At 40.2% G+C, this 23,502-nt stretch overlaps 1 protein-coding gene across 8 annotated transcripts in view; it reads right to left on the bottom strand.

Moving 5' to 3' along the window:
* Arv1 (ACAT-related protein required for viability 1) overlaps positions 1 to 23,502 on the bottom strand; it is a 100,527-nt gene that overhangs the window by 24,147 nt on the left and 52,878 nt on the right. For 6 of the 8 annotated variants that reach the window (XR_004491841.2, XM_076522407.1, XM_033481222.2 and 3 more), the window contains one exon: positions 13,556 to 13,717. The exons of 1 other annotated variant lie outside the window; for it this stretch is intronic. Coding sequence is in view for 6 of the 7 variants with exons in the window: in XM_076522407.1 (XP_076378522.1) it covers positions 13,556 to 13,639 (84 nt within the window). In the remaining variant the exon portion in view is untranslated. Of the gene's footprint in view, positions 1 to 13,555; positions 13,718 to 14,430; positions 15,954 to 23,502 lie in introns of those variants that run through there. One more of the 8 variants, XM_076522406.1, reaches the window with a different exon arrangement.

The raw sequence follows: 23,502 nt of genomic DNA, 5'->3' as shown, positions 1-23,502 counted from the left end.
TTACTTACGGAGCATGGCTGCTTCGCTGAGTTCTCATTCAGGATAGGAAAAAGACAACCCTGAGCACACCCTCGTGAAGTGCGAGACCTTCGCCAACAAGAGGGCGAAGATGGAAGATATCGCCAATCCCATCCGGCTGGACAATGTCCGGCGTACTCGTCTGCCCCTCAAGCAGTACATCAAAATGATACTACAACGCAAGGAGGATCTCATTAACCCCTTAACTTGTACGCTTGAGTTAATTCGAGCGCGCTAAACAGGCCAAACTGAACATACTCGAGATAATTCGAGCGGCGTTGTATTTTATGCTGCTATAATTTTTCACACTCGAATATAATCGAGAATTGAAAATAACAATGTGAAAGCAAAGAAAAAAATCGTTTTATTGATATTTATCATTTACATGGGATTGTAAGCTATAACACTTATTTATTCAAGAATAAAATATAGCCTCTTTCCATGGAACAAAAGCGCAGTATATCAAAATTCTCCACCAAAAGAAAAGTTGAATCTGGGGCGGTAACAAATGAAATCCTTTGAGGATGAGGATTTGGTTGAATATTGCTTATCCATTTCCAATTAACGGCTATATCCACTTCTTCAAAAAATTGATTTTTTGGCCGGTTTTTTTCAAAAAAAACTGTGCGTTAAGGGGTTAAGGAAGAGCAGCGTCGGATCACAGGATACAGACTACCAACCAGAGTAAGGTCTCAGGCTAACCGTGGAAATTGTTAAACAACACTAAGCACGTGTTAGTACAGCTCTTCCTCTGTGCAGAAATCCTGAGAGAGGACATCGCGAAGGCCAGAGCTAAAGGGCTGAAACTCAAGGATGGGTTTAGTGAGTACACCTGAACTTATACTTATATCCAGGGACTTCCACATATCCAGCCAACCTACAACTTACATCGACGTACTTAATACATTTCCATCCTCAGGAAAAAAAAGTAAAACTCCATCAAGTACTAGACATTGTAGGCCAATAAAGTTATTATTACAATCCAAAAGTACTGAATTATAAAACATAAGATAAAAAAGTAGAGGAAGAAATAAAAACATTACCTTATGTGAGAATATTGATAGAAAAAAAAGAAGTCACAATAAATCCAACACTCATTTTTACGATAGATGATGGTAAAGTATGTAATACTCTAATGAATATGTTCTCTCAAAAATGTTTTATATGCGTATGTAGGCTCACGTGAAATGAACAAATAGATAGAATCGGCTACGATTTCGGATAATACATCGCTGCTTTGAGTGCTTCAATAAAAATTTCATGCCGTTTACAAATTAAAACAAAAACTGTTAAACGAGATAACAAAGAAAAAGATCGAATAATTGATCCGAGTCAAGATTCGAAAGATCAAGCGGCTCGAAAGAATCGAGTAGCTTAACAGAAATCAAACGGCTCGAATGTAAGCGAGCAATTCTTATACATCATACACAGCACGCTATGATCGAGCGTCCTGAGTTATCCGAATAAACTGTTCTACGTGTACAATAAACATATTGTACATATTACTGCTTTATCTTAGATATTTTCAATTACTGTCCAAGATATGTTTATACAGCTTGATGCGCACATTTATTCGGACACCCACAGTCCACGTAAACAAATGTATAGAATTCAAGCACGGCTTCGGATGAGCGCAAGGGCGCAGAACAAAACTCGTAATTGCAACCTCGCAGGGGAGCATTAACAATCATGCGTTATCGAAATGTGCGGCTGTATACAGGGTGTTCCACGATTATTTTAACAGCCGAAAATGAGAGGTAGTTGTGGTCATTTGAAGTAACTCTTTCCTTTACGAAAATGCAATCTGAGATTCTGTTTACGAGTTATTAACGAAAAACACTGTCCAATGAGAGGTGACGGCGCGAAGTTCGAGAGCCTGCAGCACGAGGCTTTGACAGAAGGTCGGGACGGACTCGAGCCGCGTTCGAAGTATTGAACAAGTCACGAAGCGTGAACTTTCCGGATTTTTTTTACTGCGTAACAGTGATATTTTTAAGAAAAACGCTGTTCACCTCTACTTTAGAACGTCTAAAGAATATTTACTAATTTTTCGGACCCGAAATAATATGTAGTTTAACCGTGACAGCCGTTTTAATTTTCTGGTATGCATGACACCTCATGAGTACCATATGAAATTTTTATGCAAGGTGTACAGTGAGGATTAACAAAGTTCGTAAATGATATTTTAATTTAAATAATTCCGTATTCGAACAGAATTCAACGAATGATTCGCAAAGCTGATTTAATAATAAATAATCGCGTTAAGGTGCGTAAAGGATTTGTTTATTAGAGAAGTATGAAGAATACTATCGATAAGAAACTCACCCATTTAGTTGAGGATGCATTTCATGACTCGTACGCACTGACCTCGGACAACGAACAAATGATCCCAGGTCGCTGACCGCAACATTCGAGGGATACTGTTGGAGGAACCTCTGGTATGTTTATTTTCGAAGATCACTTATACTGCATTGTCATCAAACACTGGCCACTTAATTAATCACTGATAATCCGAATCACTTGTGGATATTATAAAGATCACTGAGATTCGTTCGCGGATAATCGTTTATTCGACGCGTTCGTTAGGGAGTCGACGTTCCATTTCCGAAAAATTCAGGCCTCGACCGAGGGTCCTTGTTGTTCGTCATTCGGTCGTCCGAGAAAATGACACCCGATACCAGTTTCTTCGAACTGTCATTAATTACGTTCTAAGAGCGCAGGGTACCATCGGTGATAGCGGGTCAGCCGAAGTTTACGTCTCTGCACATCTGGTTTATTTCATATGGCGGTACCCCGCGCTTTTAGAACGTACTTAACGGCCGTTCGAATAAAATGGTATCGGGTGTCATTTCCTCGGACGGCCGAACGACGAATGACAAGGGCCCACAGTCGATTATCCGCGAACGCGTCTCAGTTATTTTTTATATTATCCACAAATAATTCGGATTATCAGTGATTAATTAAGTGTTCAGCGTTTGGTGACAATGCAGTGTAAGTGAACTTCGTAAATAACCACACCAGAGGTTTATCCAACAGTATCCCTCGAATGTTACGGTCAGCGACCTGAGATCAGTTGTTCCTTGTCCGAGGTCAGTGCGTACGAGTCAGCAAATGCATCCTCAACTAAATGGGTGAGTTTCTTATCGATAATGTTTCTCATACTTCTCTAATAAACAAATCCTTTACGTCCCTTAACGCGATTATTTATTATTAAATCAGCTTTGCGAATCATTCGTTGAATTCTGTTCTGTTCTGTTCATTTACGAACTTTGTTAATCTTCACTATACACCTTGCTTAAAAATTTCATATGGCACACATGAGGTGTCATGCACACCAGAAAATTAAAACGGCTGTCACGGTTAAACTACATATTATTTCGGATCCGAAAAATTAGTAAATATTCTTCAGCCGTTCTAAAGTAGAGGTGAACAGCGTTTTTCTTAAAAATATCACTGTTACGTAGTAAAAAAAATCCGGAAAGTTCACGCTTCGTGACTTGTTCAATACTTCGAACGCGGCTCGAGTCCCGACCTTCCGTCAAAGCCTCGTACTGCAGGCTCTCGAACTTCGCGCCGTCACCTCTCATTGGACAGTGTTTTTCGTTAATAACTCGTAAACAAAGCCGTCGATTGCATTTTCGCAAAGGAAAAAGTTATTTAGAATGACCTCAGCTATCCCACATTTACGTATTGCGAGACATTTTTGGGACACTCTGTATAGACACCTGGCCTATGTTCGAAGGGAAGCATCGGCAGGTGTCATATTGACCACGGAATTGGTACCAATATACCGTACCGTTGCAACTGCGCGCCGCGAACGACCATCCTCCGCTAACTTTGTAAAGAGAGCGGGCCCTCGGATGCAGACGCATGGCTGTGCGATTTTATATATAGCACATCTGCCTCAATTAAAAATCTAATTTAGAGCCTATCTTCGCGTCGTGATTCAGTCCGCGAGATCCGCCCGGCCGTATGGGTTACCCTCCCCTATTTCCGTGATCGAAATCTGGATCCCTGTCTTCTTCTTCTAGTTCTGTAGTGACTCCAAATCTCGAGGCACGAGCGAGTTACCCGGTCCAGTCTATCACTGGAGTTGATAGACGTAAGCGAGTGAGCGGTGTTGCCAACACAGTCCGCGTGGCCGATTCTGGCAGTGCTTCTGGCAGTGGCGAGCTGACCGGGTTATACCGGAGGTACCTCTAAGGTAAGAGGTCGGAAGCGTCACTACATCGGGCTGAGCGGAAGGATCGTACCGGGAACCTCCCAAGGCCAGGTTCTTGTGGTAGGGACTTACCAGCGTGGTTATCCTAGGTGCTTTTAGGGTATGTCGTCAGGGAGAACGGTACGGTTGAGGCACGAGAGGGTAGTGTCGGGAATCTGCCTAAGCCAGGTGCTTTTGGTGAGGACTCACCAGCGTAGAATTAAGGAAGATCTGGAAACGATACGTCAGGATGTTGATTTAGGTTAAAAGGATGAAGTATCTATCATGGTACTAAAATTATCAACAAATTAGTTTTACAAAAGACAGTTTTGGTACACACAAAGAGGGGTCATTATATAGCATAACTACTTTTTTTTTGTAAGTGAAATAGTGGAGAAGATTTCAAGGTCAAGTTAATTTTTCTAATTGGAAACATATTTTTATTTATTCATAACAATTCTGGAACGAAGTCAACGGTCTGCTACATAACATTCAATTTATACCACATAATTGTACGTCAAAAAATTTGAGACTATTTTTCCATTGTTTCAAATTAGACGAAGATGTTATTTGTTTTTATGACGGATTCGTGGATATCATGGACAAATAAAAATTATTCATTAATAACAGTACATTATTTACATGCCATGTTTTAAATTAAAAACTACACTTTAAAAACTAATGTTCTATTGCAATCACATACTCAAATTTAAATGAAATCTTCAAGAATACCTTAATCAAATGGAGTTTAAATAAGGATAACTGTAATGTATAATATGTAACTGACAATGTAGCAAATATAGTAAGTACGTTTATGACACTCAAGAGAGCGTATCCCCTATTTTTATCACATGTTGCAAGTAAATAAACAATGTAATATTAAAATAAGTAATAAATTATGAATATTTCACATTTCTTTCAGTTGCTAATAAAAGACGAGATCAAACATTCGAAAGATTTAATTGTAATTTTAAAAAAGTGTAAAGCGATTGTAAAAATTTTCCATCGCTCTTCGTCCGCGGAGGAGAAATTAAAAGTGGAGCAAAGAAAATATTACCCAAATCGTAAACCTTTCAAATTAATTCGTGATGTCGATGGAACTCGCAATATATTCGACGAGCATTAAATACAGTTTTGTGCGAATCACGAATGCCTGACATTATCAGTAGTCGCAAATGGCCAATGATTTAAGCCTCCGCGTAATTTGAATCATGCAGTGCCCGGTTCCGAGGGGAGTTGGATCACGGCCGAAAAAAATGTAGAAGTTGCAATTATTACTTGGCGGAACGCCCGGGGAGAAACCAGGCGTCGTGGAATGTACATAATAACTTTGTCCGACCGCAACTTTCTGCTCGGACTACCGGTTTGCCTCGCGAGACCGCCTCTGCAAGGGTTCCGAAACGTCGAACATCGATTAAGTTCCCACGGGAACCAGTGAGCAATTATTTGGCATTGATGATAGGGGTCTTGAATTGTCTCCAACCCTCTTGGTAGGAAACGCGACAAATAAAGACGCTATATTAGGGCACGAAAGTCGCGCTCTGTAGCACCATCTCTCCGAACTCGGCTACCATCGCCATAGATGCTCTTCAAGCGGAACTTCTAAAACGGGAATTGAAAGACGTCGAACGATGGTAGCGTCGACCCACGAAAATTCTTACGGTCGAGCTTGCCTACGACGCGCGTGTTTACGAAGTCCCAAAATCAGCGGGACGATTAAAATCGAAAACCGCGGGGCAGTTCGAATAGGCGGCATCCTACACAGAGAGCAGGATATGCCTCGCGACCTTGAGCCCCCGAAGGGGGCCACATGTGTCCGAACTGTATGTATTCTAGGGGAACACATCCGGTCAAAACCGATCGTATCAGTCCGTCGACCAGAAGGAAAGGGTTGGCGTCGCGGGGTTAGATGTTGCAGCGCGTCGTGGCGGTCCATCAGTCAAACAGCCGTCGGCCACGGTGACATGCTGGAACTGTAAAAACCGGGGTATCGCGCAAAAGAATGTCCTGAGGAATCTTGATGCCTCTATTATCGGCGCGGATCCCCTAATTATTTTTTCCGCGATTGTACCCGACATAATCTGGGAAACGGGAATACGAGTCGCTCGGCGAGGCCAGAGGCCGATATGAAATAATATCCGTGCGCGTCTGAGAAGCCATTAGAAACATATGCTTCCATCAACACGTGGACGATTCGGACATTAATCAACACAGGGTCAACGATAATATTTATTAGCCGAACGATAGCGAATCAATTAGGATCAGAAATTCGCACCGAGTGCTCAGAGAGGCCGTGTTATTTTTTATTGGCAACGGGTTGGTAGACCGAGCGGCCAAACAAGCCCATTTTGTGTTAATTTGATCGCGCCACTGCTATTAGCGATCGACGTGATCGCGACATTTTGCATAGTCGCAAATGATACATCGCCACCCTCCATATGTTGTGAGCTGTAGCTCCTCTCAGGGGTGGAGGCTGGACGCCTAAAAGAATTCCTTGACACCGCGTTGACCAACGATAATAAACTCTTGGGAGTAACGGACTTGATCCAGCACCGATTCGATCCCTCTCCTATTAAACAGAGTTATTACGCTGTGTCACCTAAGATTCAGAAGGCCGTCTACAAGGAAGTAGACAAACTCCTGGCGGAAAGGGTGGTCGAATCATCGTCAAATGCTTGATCAAGTCTCACTGTAATGGTGAAAAAGCCTACCAGCAAATACCGTTTTGGTTTAGAGTTTCGAAAGGTCAACGAGTTCTCCAGGAAAGATGCATATCCTTTGCCACTCATGACTCGGATACTCGATAAATTATGATCAGCCAAGTATATCTCCACTATCGACCTTAGCCAAGCGTATTTGCCGTACGAGTTATCGGTTAATTAGACTCCTGCATCGGTTAATTGGACCAGAAATGGAGTCTCAGAAATGGAACCTATTTGGACGACATAATCATCGTCACAAAAACATTCGAGGAACACCTAGAATGGTTAGGCCACGTAATAAATAAAATAAAATCGTCAGACTTTGTAGTAAACTCAAACATTGTAAATTTTGTAGACAAGAGGTTTGATACTTTAGCTTTGTGGTCAGCTACGAGAGGCTGAAAATAAATGCGAAGAAAATCGAGCATATAATCTCATAACCCCCTCGCCGTAATATTAAAAAACTGAGACGCTTCCTGGGGATAGCGCCTTGGTGTAGACGTTTCATCCCGGGTTTCGCAACAATTTTGGGACCCTTAAATGTGCTTTTGCGTAAGGGACAAACGCAGGAGTAGGGAGTCGACCAGGTGCTACGTCTTCCAAACGGATGCAAGTACCGTTGTGCTTGGGGCCGTGTTAAAGCAAGAAGTCGATGATGTAAGGAGAGTAAGTACAAAAATTTAAACTGTATTTGGAACGATAGCGGTTTACTGTAATCTCGGATCACAATAGTTTGCGGTGGTTAAATAACTTGTGTAATCCCTCAGGGCGGCTGACATATCGCCAGGGAGCATTATAAAGTAACACAGGAATCAGAAAAATACAAAAAGCTCAATCGAGGCGAAGGTTTCTATGTACTACCGTCGGACAGATCCACTGGTCGCAGAAGTATTGGAAAGTGATGGGGTTGAACAGAAATTAATGAACCCGGAGGAGGAGAGACAAGAAATACTCCGCGAAAATCACGATCGGGCCCAAGTTAACCGTTTCGTACCATCGTGAAAAACATAAGACGCGGGCCCACCTGTCAACGTGCGAAAGTGGAGCAGACACTCCCTTCCAGGTTAATGAACAGGAGGTACATTGAAGTCACGTAGCCGGTCGTCGCTGCCCATATAATGGGTCCGTTCCCAACGAGGAAAACCGGTCACTCCTACATCATAGTCATCCAAGATCTATTCACGAAGTGGGTGGAATGCACGCCACTCCGTCGTGACACTGAGACAAAAATAGAAGAGGCCCTGGAAAAGTTAGTTACACGATAGGGCGCCGCCGAGGTAGTACTGACCAATAATAGGACCGAGTACGCGAATCAATACCTAAGGGAATTCGCGGAGGAATATGGGCTCGAACTAACTACCACTCCACTGTACCACCCACGTGCGAATTTTAAAAACAATGATCGTGGCGTGTGTATATCGTAAAGATACATAAGAAATGGGACGTGCTCCTCTATAAGTTTTGGTTCGCATACACTACGGCTTGACATTCGGTTATGTCGAAAACGCGGACGGGCCGTGTTTATGAACTTCGAGCAAGAACCTCTCGCGTGCAAGAGGGGGAGAAACCCCTAGCGGAACTTGAAGTGATCGGCGAAGACGACTGGAGCGATCGGATGAAGCGACTACCAAACTTACGCAACTGGGTCGTGGAAAACTTGGACTTGGCCTACAAGCGACAGGTCCAGTACTATAATGCACACCGTCGAGATCAGTGATTCAAGGTAGGGGACTTGGTACTAAAGAAATAGCGGTTACTACGTATCGTCGGTTATACAAGGCGTCGCGGCGAAATTGGCAACAAAATGCACGGGGCCGTATAAGATTGCGGAAGAACTATCACCCGTGGTTTTCCGACTAGAAACGCTCGAAGAGAATTCAATCAACAAATAGCACGTGTGGAGGTCCGGAGAAAAGGAAAACCCATTTTAATTCCCCTTTGATTTTCCCTCACAGCCTAAAGTTTGAAGCAAGAATGACAAGTCAGCACCATATGACGCTGTTGGACCTCTCGGACGGGGAGGAGTGAGGCCCTCGGCGAGTCACATTTTGCAGATTGTGCGGCTCTTCTATGCGGGGTGTCGATACTGGGCCGATCAGGCCAACACCGATGGAGCGCAGGAAGAGGACGAAAAACGGAAGACGGTGGGGGATGGTACAATGAGGGAAAAGGTACAATGTTCCATCAAGATAATGCGAGACCTCATACAAGTTTGGTAACTCGCCAAAAGCTCTCCAGATCTGCCATCTTCGGATTATTACTTATTCCGGTCTCTACAAAAAATTTTCGGGAGAAAAACCTCTACTTCAAATGAAGACGTCAAAAATGGTTTGGTTTAGATCTTTTGCCAGCAAAGATCAGAAGTATAAGCGTGGAATCATGCTACTACCAGAAAGATAGCAAAAGGTATGGGCCAAAAATGGATAATATATAATTCAATAAAACATTATATATAATAAGAAAAGGTTTTTTCATTTTCGCAAAAAAAAACGAAATTACTTCTCAAACAACCCAATATTTAATACCCGAGGTCCCTTCCCATTGCGGGAAGTGCCCCAGCAATCTTCCTGTCAAATCTTGGGCATCCTGTACTATTCAGGTCAACGTCGGTCTTCCGTAGCATTGCGTGTACCGTGTGGACAAAGTTGTGACCGCGTGTGGCCTGACCTTTCATTCCGCAAGACCCGGAGACGTAGAATTCTCGATTTTTCGGAAACAGGCTTGGGAATAATACGACGTGACAGCATATATAGATATGTTATACAACATATTAATAATATTAATTAATTACATAGTGTTTAAAAATGTCGATGTATATGCCTTTTTGCTTCTGACTACAAAAAGTGCTTTCCAGATTACTGAACTCTCCAGCACAGTAAATTTCTTTCACAAAAGATACATTGAATTGCATAATAAGTTTGCTGTAGATAACGAGACGCACTTTAAAAAGCTTTACTGAAAATTGCTTATCATGCTAACTGAAATTAGCAAACATGTTATTTACCTGTTACAACGTTGATATATATGAAACCACCTTTTACCTACTTTTTGTAGCTTGAACTTCAAAAATTTCAGTTTAAGAAACAAATAGTACTTTCTAACAGGTTTCATAATTACATAGATATTTGCAGCTTAATGATAAATAAAATGTAATTGTATACAATTATTCGTTAATACAAATAAAAATTCAATTCTTATAAAACTGAAAGTTGCGAAATGAAACTGTTTAGTGATGCAAGATGAATTTTCTTATGGATCTTGAACCCCCCACCCCCCCCCCCTTTGTACACTGTTGGCACCAACGTATTTATAATGTGCTACAGATTAACCCTTCTACAGTGATCATAAAAATTTACATTAGTAGCGTTCTCAATTCACATAAACCCATTAAAAAACTATTATATGAAAAGTTATAGTATAATTAATATGAAAATACAAAAGAAAATAATTTATTTAAAGAATTCAAAAATTTGATTTTACTAAGGGGATAATTGGAAAAGTTATGTAGATCTACAGTGATAACTTTCATTAATATTCGCTTACTTTTTGAAACACAATAACTTTTAAAACTGGACTAGACGATTTTAATTTTTTTCTTAGATGATAGAGAAACTAATAGTATACTAGACAATGACTAAACTACTCTGTTACAATTTTACTATTATTTACAGTGACAAAACAAAATAAAAACTCGTTTTTTTGTAGATCTGGGTAAGTTATATGCATGTTAAAAATTTCATCAAAATCATTTGACCTCGATTATGGTTGAAGTTTGCAAAAATTGCAATTTTGTCCCGATTTTTTACACTTTGAGCATGCATATAATTTACCGAAATCTACAAAACGCATTTTCTACATTTTTATTATAGGCTCAGATAAAAAAGTTAAAAAAACGAGAATATTTTATTTTGTTATGTAACTCTAAGTAATAGCAAAATTGTGACAAAGTAGTTTATTGTAGTAGTTTATTCATTGTCTAAAATACTAGATCCTCTGTCATCTAAAAAAATTCAAATCGTTTGGTTCAAAAAAAGTTAGTCAGTTTTAAAAAAAGTTATTGCGTTTTTAAAGTAAGCGAATATTAATGGGAGACACTGCACATATTCAGGGTTATACACATCCGAAATGCTGTAGAAAGGTTAAAGAAATCTAAGTAAATAAATTCAAAAACATTTTTAATTTTTTGATCTCATTATCAGACTAAAATATCTGGTTATAGAAAGCTTTGGACTAATAGGTGAGGTTATGATAACATAACAAAATGCTTGAACTGCTACGGATTAAAGAACTTACAGTAGAGTCTCGTTTATACTGTTTACAAACTTTACACTCTTTACACTTGAGTCTCCTTTACACTTCCTATAGCCACTATGAAATTCTTAAAGAGCTTCACATCCCGAATAAGAATCCGAAAACCGAATTGCTCCATCACCCTCATTTCCCGAAATAAACGAGCTTTTGTAAAAATCCAGAATTTACGACAAAAGTGAGGTGTTGTATGAAAAGTAAAAACGTTAGAAAGTTCTAATCGCTCTTAGAAGATAGAGAAGAGTTTTCCGCATATAGTGGCATACAATTTATTAATGATTTTGGTCCTAAATAACTATAAATTATTGTCAGTTTAAAAATGTGCCGACGTGCGTAGTTTCTCCGCAATATTCTTGTATTTTTACAAGAAGTTCTTTCTCCAGTACGAAAACTCTACCCACGATCGGATTCTGCAGACATTTCTGAAGAAGAAATGGCCCGATAGAAGTGTCGGAATAATATACATTTCGAGCAAGCCAAGAAAATATTTGTCTGCAACGCGTGTACGATGTTTTACAGCCATGAGCTCCGCTGCTTGTTTCTCTCGGCTCGGCATGGCCGAACTATGCGTAATCAACACTGATGGAGAGATCCAATGGGACACCCACTTTGTGTAAATAATATTTGAATTTCTTTCAGACGCATTAACAAATTAAGATTACAAATTACATTAATACGTGTCTTATATATGATTGTCCAGTCCCAAAAAGTGAATTCAGTCAGCCATATAGGATGTTCCACAATTATTTTAACAGCCGGAAATGAGGGGTAGCTGAGGTCATTTCAACTAACTTTTTCCTTCGCGAAAATGCAATCCACGGCTTCTTTTACGAGTTATTAACGAGAAACACTGACCAATGAGAGCCGAGCATGCAAATTACAACGTGGTCAATCGATCGAGTGCAACGTGCTTCGATCATGGAGCATGACAGAAGAAGGGGGGGCACCGTGCTGCGTTCGAATCAATAAACAAGTCACGGAGCGTGAACTTTCGAATTTTTTTTACTACGTGACAGTGATAATTTTAAGAAAAACGCTATTCATCCTTATTTCAGAATATCTGAAGAATATTTACTAATTTTTCGAACCCGAAATAATAAATAGTTTAACCTTGACAGCTGTTTCAATTTTCTTAAGTGCATGACACTTCACGTGACGATTCGCAAGACTAATTTAATAATAAATAATCGTGTTAAAGAGCTCCGTCATGCCCCGCAGAATCCGCAACGAAGTAGGTAGCCACAATCCCAAAGAACCATGGCAATAGAAGATTTTAATGATTTTATCCCTTTTCGACCCTTTTCAGAGCCACTTTATTTGAACACAGAATCAAACAATTCGAAACCCTCCCCTTCCACGATAGGATACCTCTACGATTTTGGATTATCCGTGATTAATTAACCGGTCAGTGTTTGTTGACAATGCAATGGAAGTGAACTTTGTGTTAGCCATACCTGAGGTCCCTCCAACAGTACCCCTTGAACCCTGCGGTCGTCGGCCTGGGATCAGCTGTACATTGTACGAGGTTAGTGCACCGACATCGTGAACCACAATTTCGAACAGCAAACGTATCCTCAACTAAATGGGTGAATTTACTGTTAATGATAATCTTTACGATTCTTAGACAAATACATCCAGCATGATCTTTAACGCAATTATTTATTATTAAATTAGCTTTGCGAATCGAGACGTGTAGTGTCATACACTTAAGAAAATTTAAACGACTGTCACGGTTAAACTACTCATTATTTCGGGTCCGAAAAACTAGTAAACATTCTTCAGACATTCTGAAATAAGGATGAACAGCGTTTTTCTTAAAATTATCAATGTCACGTGGTAAAAAAAAATCGGGAAGTACACGCTCTGTGACTCGCGGCATGGAGCCCCCCTTCTTCTGTCAAGCACCGCGGTCGAAGCACGTTGCGCACGAGTGATCGACTACGTTATAGTTCGCCCACTCGCCTCTTATTGGTCAATGTTTTTCGTTAATAACTAGCAAACAAAGCCGCAAATTGAATTTTCGCAAAAGAAAAAGTTACTTCAAATGACCTCAACTATCCTCCATTTCCATATTGCAAGACATTTTTGGGACATCCTGTATTATGTCTTACTGTATATTATTATTGTAACAGCTACGACAAAATCAGCTAAAGTAATACAAGTGCAGTGAACTTCTGTTGTTCTGCAGCAAATGTCAGCAAATGATGATATAAATAATCCCATGTTGTTTGTTGTTAGTTCAGTTTAAACGAATATTACGTGGAGTGTTTCCCTTACGACTCTACATATATGAATAAGTATAATAAATATATAGTAAATTACATACGCATTCCAATAGTTTCAATACATTCGGGCAGTAAGTCCTATAAAGTTCTTCAATTTTAGCACCACAATTTACACAGTGGTACATTTATAATGCTTGATATTTTTCTGGATTGACACTGCAAACACACTGTAGATGTCTATAATGTAAATAGTCAAACGTCACCTGCAATGAGATATATAATAGTATAATAAGACATTGTATATATAGATTGTCCCAAAATTATCGTATTTCCGGGAAATGGGGGGATTTCTAAGATCATTTGAAGTAACTTTTTTCTTAGCGAAAATGCAATCCGTGGCTTTGTTTACAAGACATTAACGAAAAACAGTGACCAATGAAAGGCGAGCGCACAAGCTGCATGTGTCTTTGGCGGAGGGGCGCGACAGATTCTGGCCGCGTTCGAAGTAATGAACAAATCACGAAGTTTGAACTTTTTTTCACCAAATTTTTTTTAAAATTTCACGCTGTTCACCCTTGTTTGGATGATATCCTCACCCTCGATTTGAATCAGCACTAATGGATAAGCGGAGCGGAAGGGTTTAAAACCTAACAAAAAAGGAAAGGGTGGTACTCAGTTTACAAATTAGTACACGATTAAACAGTGTAACAAGTCGGGCAGGATGCCCTTACGTTTGTTAACAATAACGACAACAGAGACCGCTGAGTCTTACAATTTTCTCGTTTAAATTTGTACGGACAAAACGAGATCGTATTTCGTCGCTCGACGAAATGTCGAATTGATATTTTGTTTCAAACACAAAAATGATATTTTTGTTTCAATAATTTCGTATCCAAACAGTTATATTCACGTTGAAGAACATCAATAAATATGTTTGTTTGAGAATTGCAAAGAATATCATTAAGAGTAAACTTACCCATTTAGTTGAGGATACATTTGTTGCTTGAAAATGTGGGTTACGATTCACGATGTCGGTGCACTGACCTAGCATAATGTTCAGTTGATCCCAGTTCGATGGCCATACCGAAGAACAAGCATCTCAGTCGCACAAGCAGTGGGATCTTTCGGTCGGCGCTTTCGGACATTCCTTCGATTTATGTTCTTTTTCATTACACGCACGCGCTTCGTCTCGCTCGTGCCAAGCGACAAGAAACACTCGTTCGGACGACGTATTTCAATAATTCCATTGTAATTTTTGTTTGCTCGTTGTGAGCACATTTCAGTCGATGCATTCCAACAAGTATTTTGTGAGCACATTTCGGTTGGCGCATTCCGACAAGTATTTTGTGAGCATCTTTCGGTCGGCGTATTCCAACAATCGGCTCAATTCATTGTTAATAAACGTATGGGCATCCTGCCCGACTTGTTATACTGTTTAACCGCGTACTAATCTGTAAACTGTGATCCAACCTTTTCTTTTTGGTTCGGTTTTAAATCCTTCCACTCCATTTATCCACTCGTGCGGGTTCAAATAGAGTGGGTCGATCCTAACAATAGCATTTATCTTAAAAATATCACTGTCACGGAGTGAACAAAATTTGGAAAGTTCTTTACTTCGAATGCTGGAAATACGATAATTTTAGGAAACTATGTATATATTACTTTATGTATTAGCACAGGTCAATAGAAAATGTTTTTATAAATGACTATATAAACGACATTTTTTGATCAAATCTGTAAGTTGATACTCCTTTTAAGGAATTAAAAACTTGACCAATCAGTAGGATATCTGCCTAAACCAATATAGTAGTAAAAAATTAATTTCACTTGCTTTTCAGATTTTTAAAGGGGGTGTACATTTTTTGGTTCTATGAATAAAATTTATAAAATCTTCTGGTATGCTTTTGGTAGAAAGCAAGTAGTCAAATTCGATACTGTACTTTCCGATTACATCCCTGTTAAATCAAGAATACCACAAAGATCTCATCTCGAATCTTTATTATTTAAGCTATTTATCAATGACGTTCACACATGTTTCCATCTTTGTTTATTTCTTCTCTTCGCTAATGACTTGAAACGTCGTACTAAGACCACTACCAGACAGCTACTACCACAATACGAAACCGATTCGGTTTATGAGACTAGCTATCTGACAGTGACTCTAGTACGACTCAAGCTAAATACAGTTCGGCAAGACGCGAGGAAGGGAAAGGAGCCTAGCCGTTCCCGCATATACGAGGCTATAGCAACTGTCAAGAGTTTTAATCTCAGATGGACATGCGACTTTAAAGGTTCATTTCCACTGGCTTAGCTTTTGTCAATTGAGCATGTTATACAGCTTTATCGACACAATGATGATTTAGGTTTTGGCTTGGGTCGGTACTGAACGGTACGAAAAGCCAAACGTCGATATTCTTCAATCGAGCTATTGGCTTCATCGTGCCTCCTCTCGCGTTATGAGAAGTCCCGTACAAGTAAACTTTCCATGTTGTCCTTATCCATATCTGACAACCATACTCGTACAAAAGGACACTTTGATCAAAACGATTCGGCATCGTCTATGTATAACACAGCCTGGACAAATTTTATTTCAAATAAAAATAAAATAATAACTATTTGAAATCATTTACTTCATACCGTTATTTTCAGCATCGTTATTCGAAAATAAAAATAATATATTATAGGCGGGATAGCGGAATGAAACGGGAATTGGCCATGCCTTCTTCTCTTGGAAGAATGATATATCGGTTGAAAGGATGAAAAGATTGGATAGTGGACTGTATGATAAAAAAACACTGGTCTAATAAAATTATATATATATATATATATATATATATATATATATATATATATATATATATATATATATAACAAATAAGTAATATAAAATATAAAATAATAAGTAAAGTAATATAAATATAAAATAAATAAGTTTGATACAGAGGAAGGAGATATACAAGAAAATGATAAAATGTCGTGAAGCTCATGAAAGCAAAGGCAGAAGGATTACAAGCGTAACTGGACTAGTGCAACTAGTGCATACTAGACGTTCCTCCGACAGTATCCCTCGAATGTTGTGGTCATCGACCTTGGATCAGCTGTACGTTGTACGAGGTCAGTGCCCTTCGACATCGTGAGCCACAATTCCAGTCATCAAATACATCCTCAACTAAATGGGTGAGTTTCTTATTGATAATATTTTTAATATTTCTCTAATAAACAAATCCTTTACGTCCTTTAAAGCGATTATTTATTATTAAATCAGCTTTGCAAATCATTCGTTGAATTCTGTTTGGACACGGTATTATTTAAATTAAAATATCATTTACGAACATTGTTAATCTTTACTGTACACCTTAAATAAAAATTTCATATAGTACACATGAAGTGTCATGCACACCAGAAAATTAAAACGGCTGTCACGGTTAAACTACATATTATTTCGGGTCCGAAAAATTAGTAGTATAGTAAATATGCTTCAGACGTTCTAAAGTAAAGGTGAACATCGTTTTTCTTAAAAATATCACTGTTACGTAGTAACAAAAATCCGGAAAGTTCACGCTTCGTGACTTCTTCAATATTTCGAACGCGGCTTGAGTCCGTCCCGACCTTCTGTCAAAGCCTCGTGCTGTGGGCTCTCGAACTTCGCGCCGTCACCTCTCATTCGTCAGAGTTTTTCGTAAATAACTCGTAAACAAAGTCGCAGATTGCATTTTCACAAGAAAAAGTTACTTCAAATGAGCTCAGCTACCCCTCATTTTCGGCTGTTAAAATAATTGTGGATATATGTCCATATTGTGACGTTGCACTTTTGTGACGTCACCCCGCTATTTTATGAGTGGAAGAAATCGCCGGAGCTGAGCACCGGATCACTATCTATGGGGATACGCGAGCACGACACAGGCACAAGAGCACTTTCCGGCCGAGACCGTTGGAGAATTCAGGGACGTACCAAGTACCCGACTCAGATCTCTGAAAAGGGCACCCCTTTGCTGCCGCCGGAATGGGACCTACTTTATTGTTGACCATCCTCAAAACGTCCTATACGCGCGTAGATGGAAGAACGGGGACACCTGACATACGAGCGAACCAACCCTTCTTTCTTTTTCCTTTTATTTAATGTGGAGAAAATCTCCTCGCCAGACACCCCCGCCCCGCCCAGGGAAGCGGGACGGGGGAACTGTGGAGTTTGACCCACTAAAACCTCCGCGGGAAGCTAAGGACACTGAACCAGTCGCTGGCGATTCAACGGGAGAGCCACGGGAACTCTTGCAGAACACTACCGCGGCTCCCCCTCGCCTGGCCGGCCATCAAGATGGTAACGATGGCCGACCGCATCCCGGAGGCAGATAAATCATCCCCCCTTCAATCCAAATGATTCGGCGGTGCGGGGGGTAGCGAACCTACCCTGGGACAACTAGAACCAAAAGCCCATCAAAATATTGGAATTCCAAGGAAGATCCACATTTTGATGTCTTAGAGTCGTCTTATCCCGCAAGGAATGGCTCCGCTAGGCGTGGGTGGTGTTGAGGTGCCCTGCAAGGATGTTAGGAACACTCCTCCGGCCGTCTGGAGCGACCAAACTTGAGAAAAGACGGATTTGGCCTCGGTCACAGGTCTTCCGCGAGATGGTCCTGAGGAAATTCCATGTCGCGTGATTAGGAAGGCCAATTAAGCTAATATCCGTTAGCGAGTAGAGTGGTAGGGGGTATGAGGGTTCGGGCTCCGTCGCGGCCGGGAAATCGCGAAGTCGAGCGTGCCGGATAGTTTAACGAATACAAGTGTACGATTGGCACGAAGGCGAGAAGACGAGGACGAGTGAGAACGAGAGAGGGAGAGAGAGAGAGAGAGTGTGTGTGTGTGTGTGTGTGTGTGTGTGTGTGTGTGTGTGTGTGTGTGTGTGTGTGTGTGTGTGTGTGTGTGTGTGTGTGTGTGCGATGGCGAGGACGAGTATGAGCGAGAGGGGCAGAGAGAGAAGAGAGGACAAGGAAGAGTGGAGGAGCCGCGTGAGGCTGGGGGCGGTAAGTCGCATTCAGTGATCCTTCGTTAATTTTTTGCGTAATGGCTCGGAAGTAGGCACGGGGACGAATAAGCTTTCGAACGTTTCGCCCTATGATACCATCTGTTTCCGGAACGGAACGTTTGACGAGGCTTCGCGGAGTCTCCGTCACGTCCAGGTTTCCTCGGGGACTTTGCGTTGCAAGGAGAATTCGGTACGATTCACGATCTTGCTTGAAAATCCGGATCCTATAATTTCGAAGAGCTCGGGAATCCCCGCAGTATCAGCATTTTAGAGCCGACTTTCCGTCGTTTGCTGCCGTGTTCTCGTGCACCCTGCGTATCGTAGGCAGACTGTCAAATTGTAATAGCGCCGAACACCTGTGTTTCGTGGCGACTTCCGTCTTCACCATAGAATTGGTACCGATCTACCGTACAGTCGCCACGGGGAAAAAATTACGACAACTGTGCGCCGCGGAGGGCTATCTTCTGCCAACATCGTAAAGAGCGCGGAATCTCGGGTGCAGCCGCGTGGCTGCGCGATTTTGTAAAATCCTAACTCGATTAAAGTCTAATTCAGAGCCTATTTTCGCGTCGTAATTCTGACGTGAAATCCGCCCGGCCGTACGGATTACCTACCCCTGTTCCCGTTCTGTCTCTTATAGATCTTTCTCGCGCCCACCGGTTTCCGATTCAGCTGCGGAGAAAAGCACTTCGCGTGTCGCGTGGCACTGTTCTGATGCCTGGCGCCTGGACTTAATATCGCGCTCCGCATCGGTTTTCCGGGGAATAGAGCTTTGTGCCCGGTAATCCATGTACATACGGCCATGCGTGGCCTGGCCTAATGGCCTTAACCTCTTGCACTACTTTCACGAGTCTGACTCGTGATGAAAATTTTGTGCCAAAATTGAATATCACGAGTCTGACTCCTGCTACAATTCCATGTCAAACATGAATATCACAAGTTTGACTAGGATATTCAATTAATTTATATATTATAATTATTTTATAACATTAATTAATATTATATCACTAAGGTGTCGTGTTTCAGATTGCGCCACTCGAGCTCCGCCGCTCGGCTCTTCCAGCAACCATTCCGGCGGACAAGTTTGGCACGGCTTTTTCCGAGTTTCGGCGTAGTGCAAGGGGTTAAAAGCCCGGAGTCGTCCTTGTCTGCGTCTAGGGACTCGCGGAGATCAGGGCGACGTCACAGTGTGTGTGTGCGTGCGTACGTGTGTGGGGGGGGGGGGGGAGAGGAGAGAACTGTTAGATTTGAAAGGTGATGGGCGTACACAGTCGCTTGACGTAAGCGAAAGAGAGAGCGTACAATTGATATAAGGCGTAGAGATTCATAGTTTAAGCAGCAAAATGAGAGTGTTTTGGTGTAATCAATTCCTGACACCAGAAAATCCCTATAATAATGCGGACGAACTCGCTTCAGAACGGCAAAAGAGTGCTCTTTTATATTTTATTTTATCATAAGTTTCTGAAAATGCAAAAGAACAACTTGTCCTACAACATTTTTGCAGTTGGTCAGAATTAAAAGAACAATTGAAAAGATTGTAGACGAGATAGAAAACATTACTGTCAAATAATAGAGGACCTGAACAATTGTAAACAGCTTCGTTTTGAAAATATAAGCTTATATTATCAAAAATTATTAACTCTATCCTCAACGGCTCTCAGTGCAATGCAGCAGTATTCATCCGATGCTCTTGTAATACTCTCAAAGCAAAAATCAGTAAAAGAGATAGCATTAAACCGATTTGTTTACTATAGTTTACTGTGAATTTCACAAATGCTGAGATGAAAAGAATTTAATAATTTAAATTCTACATATACTACAGCGCTTGTGGTAGAACATGCCTTAAATATACACAACTATAATAAGTATAAATCTTGTACCATTTGTGAGGGACATAATCACGAAACTTCACAATGTAGGATCTTCCGGACTTTCCGGTTCCGATCAGAATAGAAATATTAACAACGTCAAAACTTCCCAACTAAATCGGCTCTACTATCAGAAACAAACATCTCATTAATTGCAAGGCTGTAAATCAAGCACCGATTCGCATTTCACTCTCAAGACAAATTGATCCTTCACGGTCCAAGCCTAAACAATTCTGCAGAAACTGTAGGAAGTTGTTCAATTCCCGAGCAATTTGAAAATTCAATAATTGATACCAAATTCTAAATTCTAAATCAAGCAACAAATGTCCCTTATAACGACTTGTTAGGAAAGAATTTCTTGCAGAAAAAATTTGCTGCCATCGATTATGAATCTCGCATGCTTACGCTCAAATCCCAATCGTGCATCAAATTGTACAATACACCTCAAGGCTCCAAAAGGAACTCCTATCGAAATTGAATACCGAATTCAAAGAAGGTACCATTCCTGAAATCAAGTTGTATCAGAGCGTTCATTTATCAAAAGTAATTACAAAAGTGAATAAAAGTAATAAAGATCATGCTACTATTCTAAATACGTAAGTAATAGATTTATACATGAAACAAATTTCGATTAACCTGCACCAACTTCCGCCTAATTCAACAATTCTGTTATCTAATAATCCTAACAGTCTTTAATAAAAATAATGGAAAACATTAGTGGAAAATTTAAGATTAGAGCATTTGAATTCAGTGTACGCAAATCAATCATAGACATACGCATAGGATATAACGATCTATTTCATTTCTCTGACGGCATTTTAATTATCACTAACGATATACAGCATGATATTCATGAAGTAAATAGACAAATAGAGAAAATGCTTAATTACAAAACTTAAGTAAACATTTGTCGAAAGTCAGTTATTCTGAATACCTCTACATTGACGAAGCTGCAATAAACAATGAAAATATTTTTAAAAGTATGTTCTGCGAAATCATACATTACATTTTCAAAGATACGAATATTAAGCCTACTGTTTTAGATACTAACCATGCTATTCCAAAATCGAAAGAAGAAGTTACACGAATTGTACAAAACAACAACGATTCTAAGTTGGTGATTCTGTTTTTTTTAGATCCTATAGAAGAATCAAACAATTTTACATGTGAGATTACGAAAAAAGATATAAAAAAAGTTAATGCCCATCTTATTAGGTGAATGAAACCAATTTTTGACCATCCAAATCATCCGTGCAAATAACATCCACATCAAGAAAATCTTTCGAAAGGTTACTGCTTGATATTGTTGAACCCCTACCGCAGATTATAAATAACCGCTCCATAATAACCATGCAAGATAACCTAATAAAATTCTCTTACGCTTAACCCATAAATTACGAATCACAAATTGTTGCTACAGAATTAACATTAACTAAGTAACGCATACAGAACTAACCATAACCATGTTCGGAATTCCTAAAAGAATATTAACAGATCAGGGAACAGATTTTATATCACAACTTACGAAATATCTAACTAAATGATTAAAAACGAAACATTTATTATCTTTTCCTTACCATCCTCAAACAAATGACGACTTAGGAATGTCGCATTTAAACTTAGAAAAGATTATCTCAAACACTACACAAACAACAAACAATCAGATTAGAACGAGTTCGCAATTTTTGCAATGCACGTGTGTACATGTATACAAATCTAACGGATTTACGTCATACAAAACTCTCTTTGAAAGCGAAACACATTTACCTAGCACCATAACTTGCGCGGACCTGTACTAAATTATTCATATGTCGATTATATAGTAAACACAAAACAAAAATTAAATTACACGCAGAAAATACGTAGGAATTGGTATTGCAGCGATAGGTTTCATTATGAAGATATTCGGCCGCGGGTCACGTACGCCGAAATCGTACGATCGAGTGCGCTAGTCAAGTGCTGCGACAGCGCGGACCCTCCCCATGGTATGCGCTCTGTTATCAATATCGCGAGCGCCTAGCATTTCGCGTGAAGGCGAACAGGGTCTTCGTCGCTTTTCCGGTTTGTCCGAGCGACTTGTACGCAAGCGAGACGTAAGCAAATGAGCAGCGTCGCGAACCCACTCCGCGTGGCCGATTGAAGTTGCTGCCTCAAATTCAGATTGACGCGTGAGAGGTACTTTCTCGTCCGCAAGGTTCATCTGGGGGAATTAGTCGACTGTGTCAGACCCGGATCCTTCCGGGGTGAAACGCCGTGGTCTCAAATAGATTTGGGTCAAATGGCAAGAAGTGGATTTGGAAATCATCCAAAGAAAAGTTACAGAAGAGACACATCCTTCCTACTGTCAAATTTGGAGGGGGAAACATAATGACCTGGAGATGCATGACTGTTGAGGTTGTTAGAAGTAACCACAGAATAGGGGGAAGAATGACTGCCAAAAATTATGTTAATATTTTGGACCGTTATTTGAAGAATAGCATAGAAAAATCGGGAAAAGAAGATAATAGGGTCATTTTCCAACAGAATAATGACCCGAAACATACCGCGAAGATGTATAAGTTATGGTTACAGGAAAAACAAATTAATGTTCTTGAGTAGTCGCCTCAACCCCCTGATCTTAACCTCATAGGAAATCTATGAGGTCTTTTAAAAAGATCAGTGGCGGTCTGTAACCACGCCAATACTAATTTAAACGCTTTTAAAGCGGGGAAATAGATAGAGAAAATGTGCAGATATTGCACAAGATTGTTGTAAAGCATTAGTGCAGAGTATGCCAGGACGCATCGAAGCAGTTATCAAAGCAAAAGGTGGAAACACTAAATATTGGTTAATAAATAATCACAGTCACATAACTGTTCATATCAGTGTACAAACTATGTATTCCATTCCTTATATAAACTTTAATTTTTCTTAAAACTTATTCACTTACAACCTTCATCGCCAACATCTCTTGAAGTTTTACAATATTACGGCAAAAGCCCTGACTGTAATTTCGAAAAAAATAACATGCTGAGAACATGTGAACAAATGTATGACTCACTGTAGAAGAAAAGTGGAAGTTATGGAGTCGAAGCAGAAAATAAGTGTAGGTATAGGAAAAAGGTTTAAACAGTAAAATATAAAAAGTTACGAACAACGAAGCTTGGGAGGTTAGGGT

This window comes from Megalopta genalis, chromosome 5 (assembly GCF_051020955.1).
Source record: "Megalopta genalis isolate 19385.01 chromosome 5, iyMegGena1_principal, whole genome shotgun sequence".
In the NCBI taxonomy this organism is placed as follows: domain Eukaryota; kingdom Metazoa; phylum Arthropoda; class Insecta; order Hymenoptera; family Halictidae; genus Megalopta; species Megalopta genalis.
The sequence above is the reverse complement of the archived record's forward strand: the minus strand, read 5'-3'. Positions and strand labels throughout refer to the sequence as shown.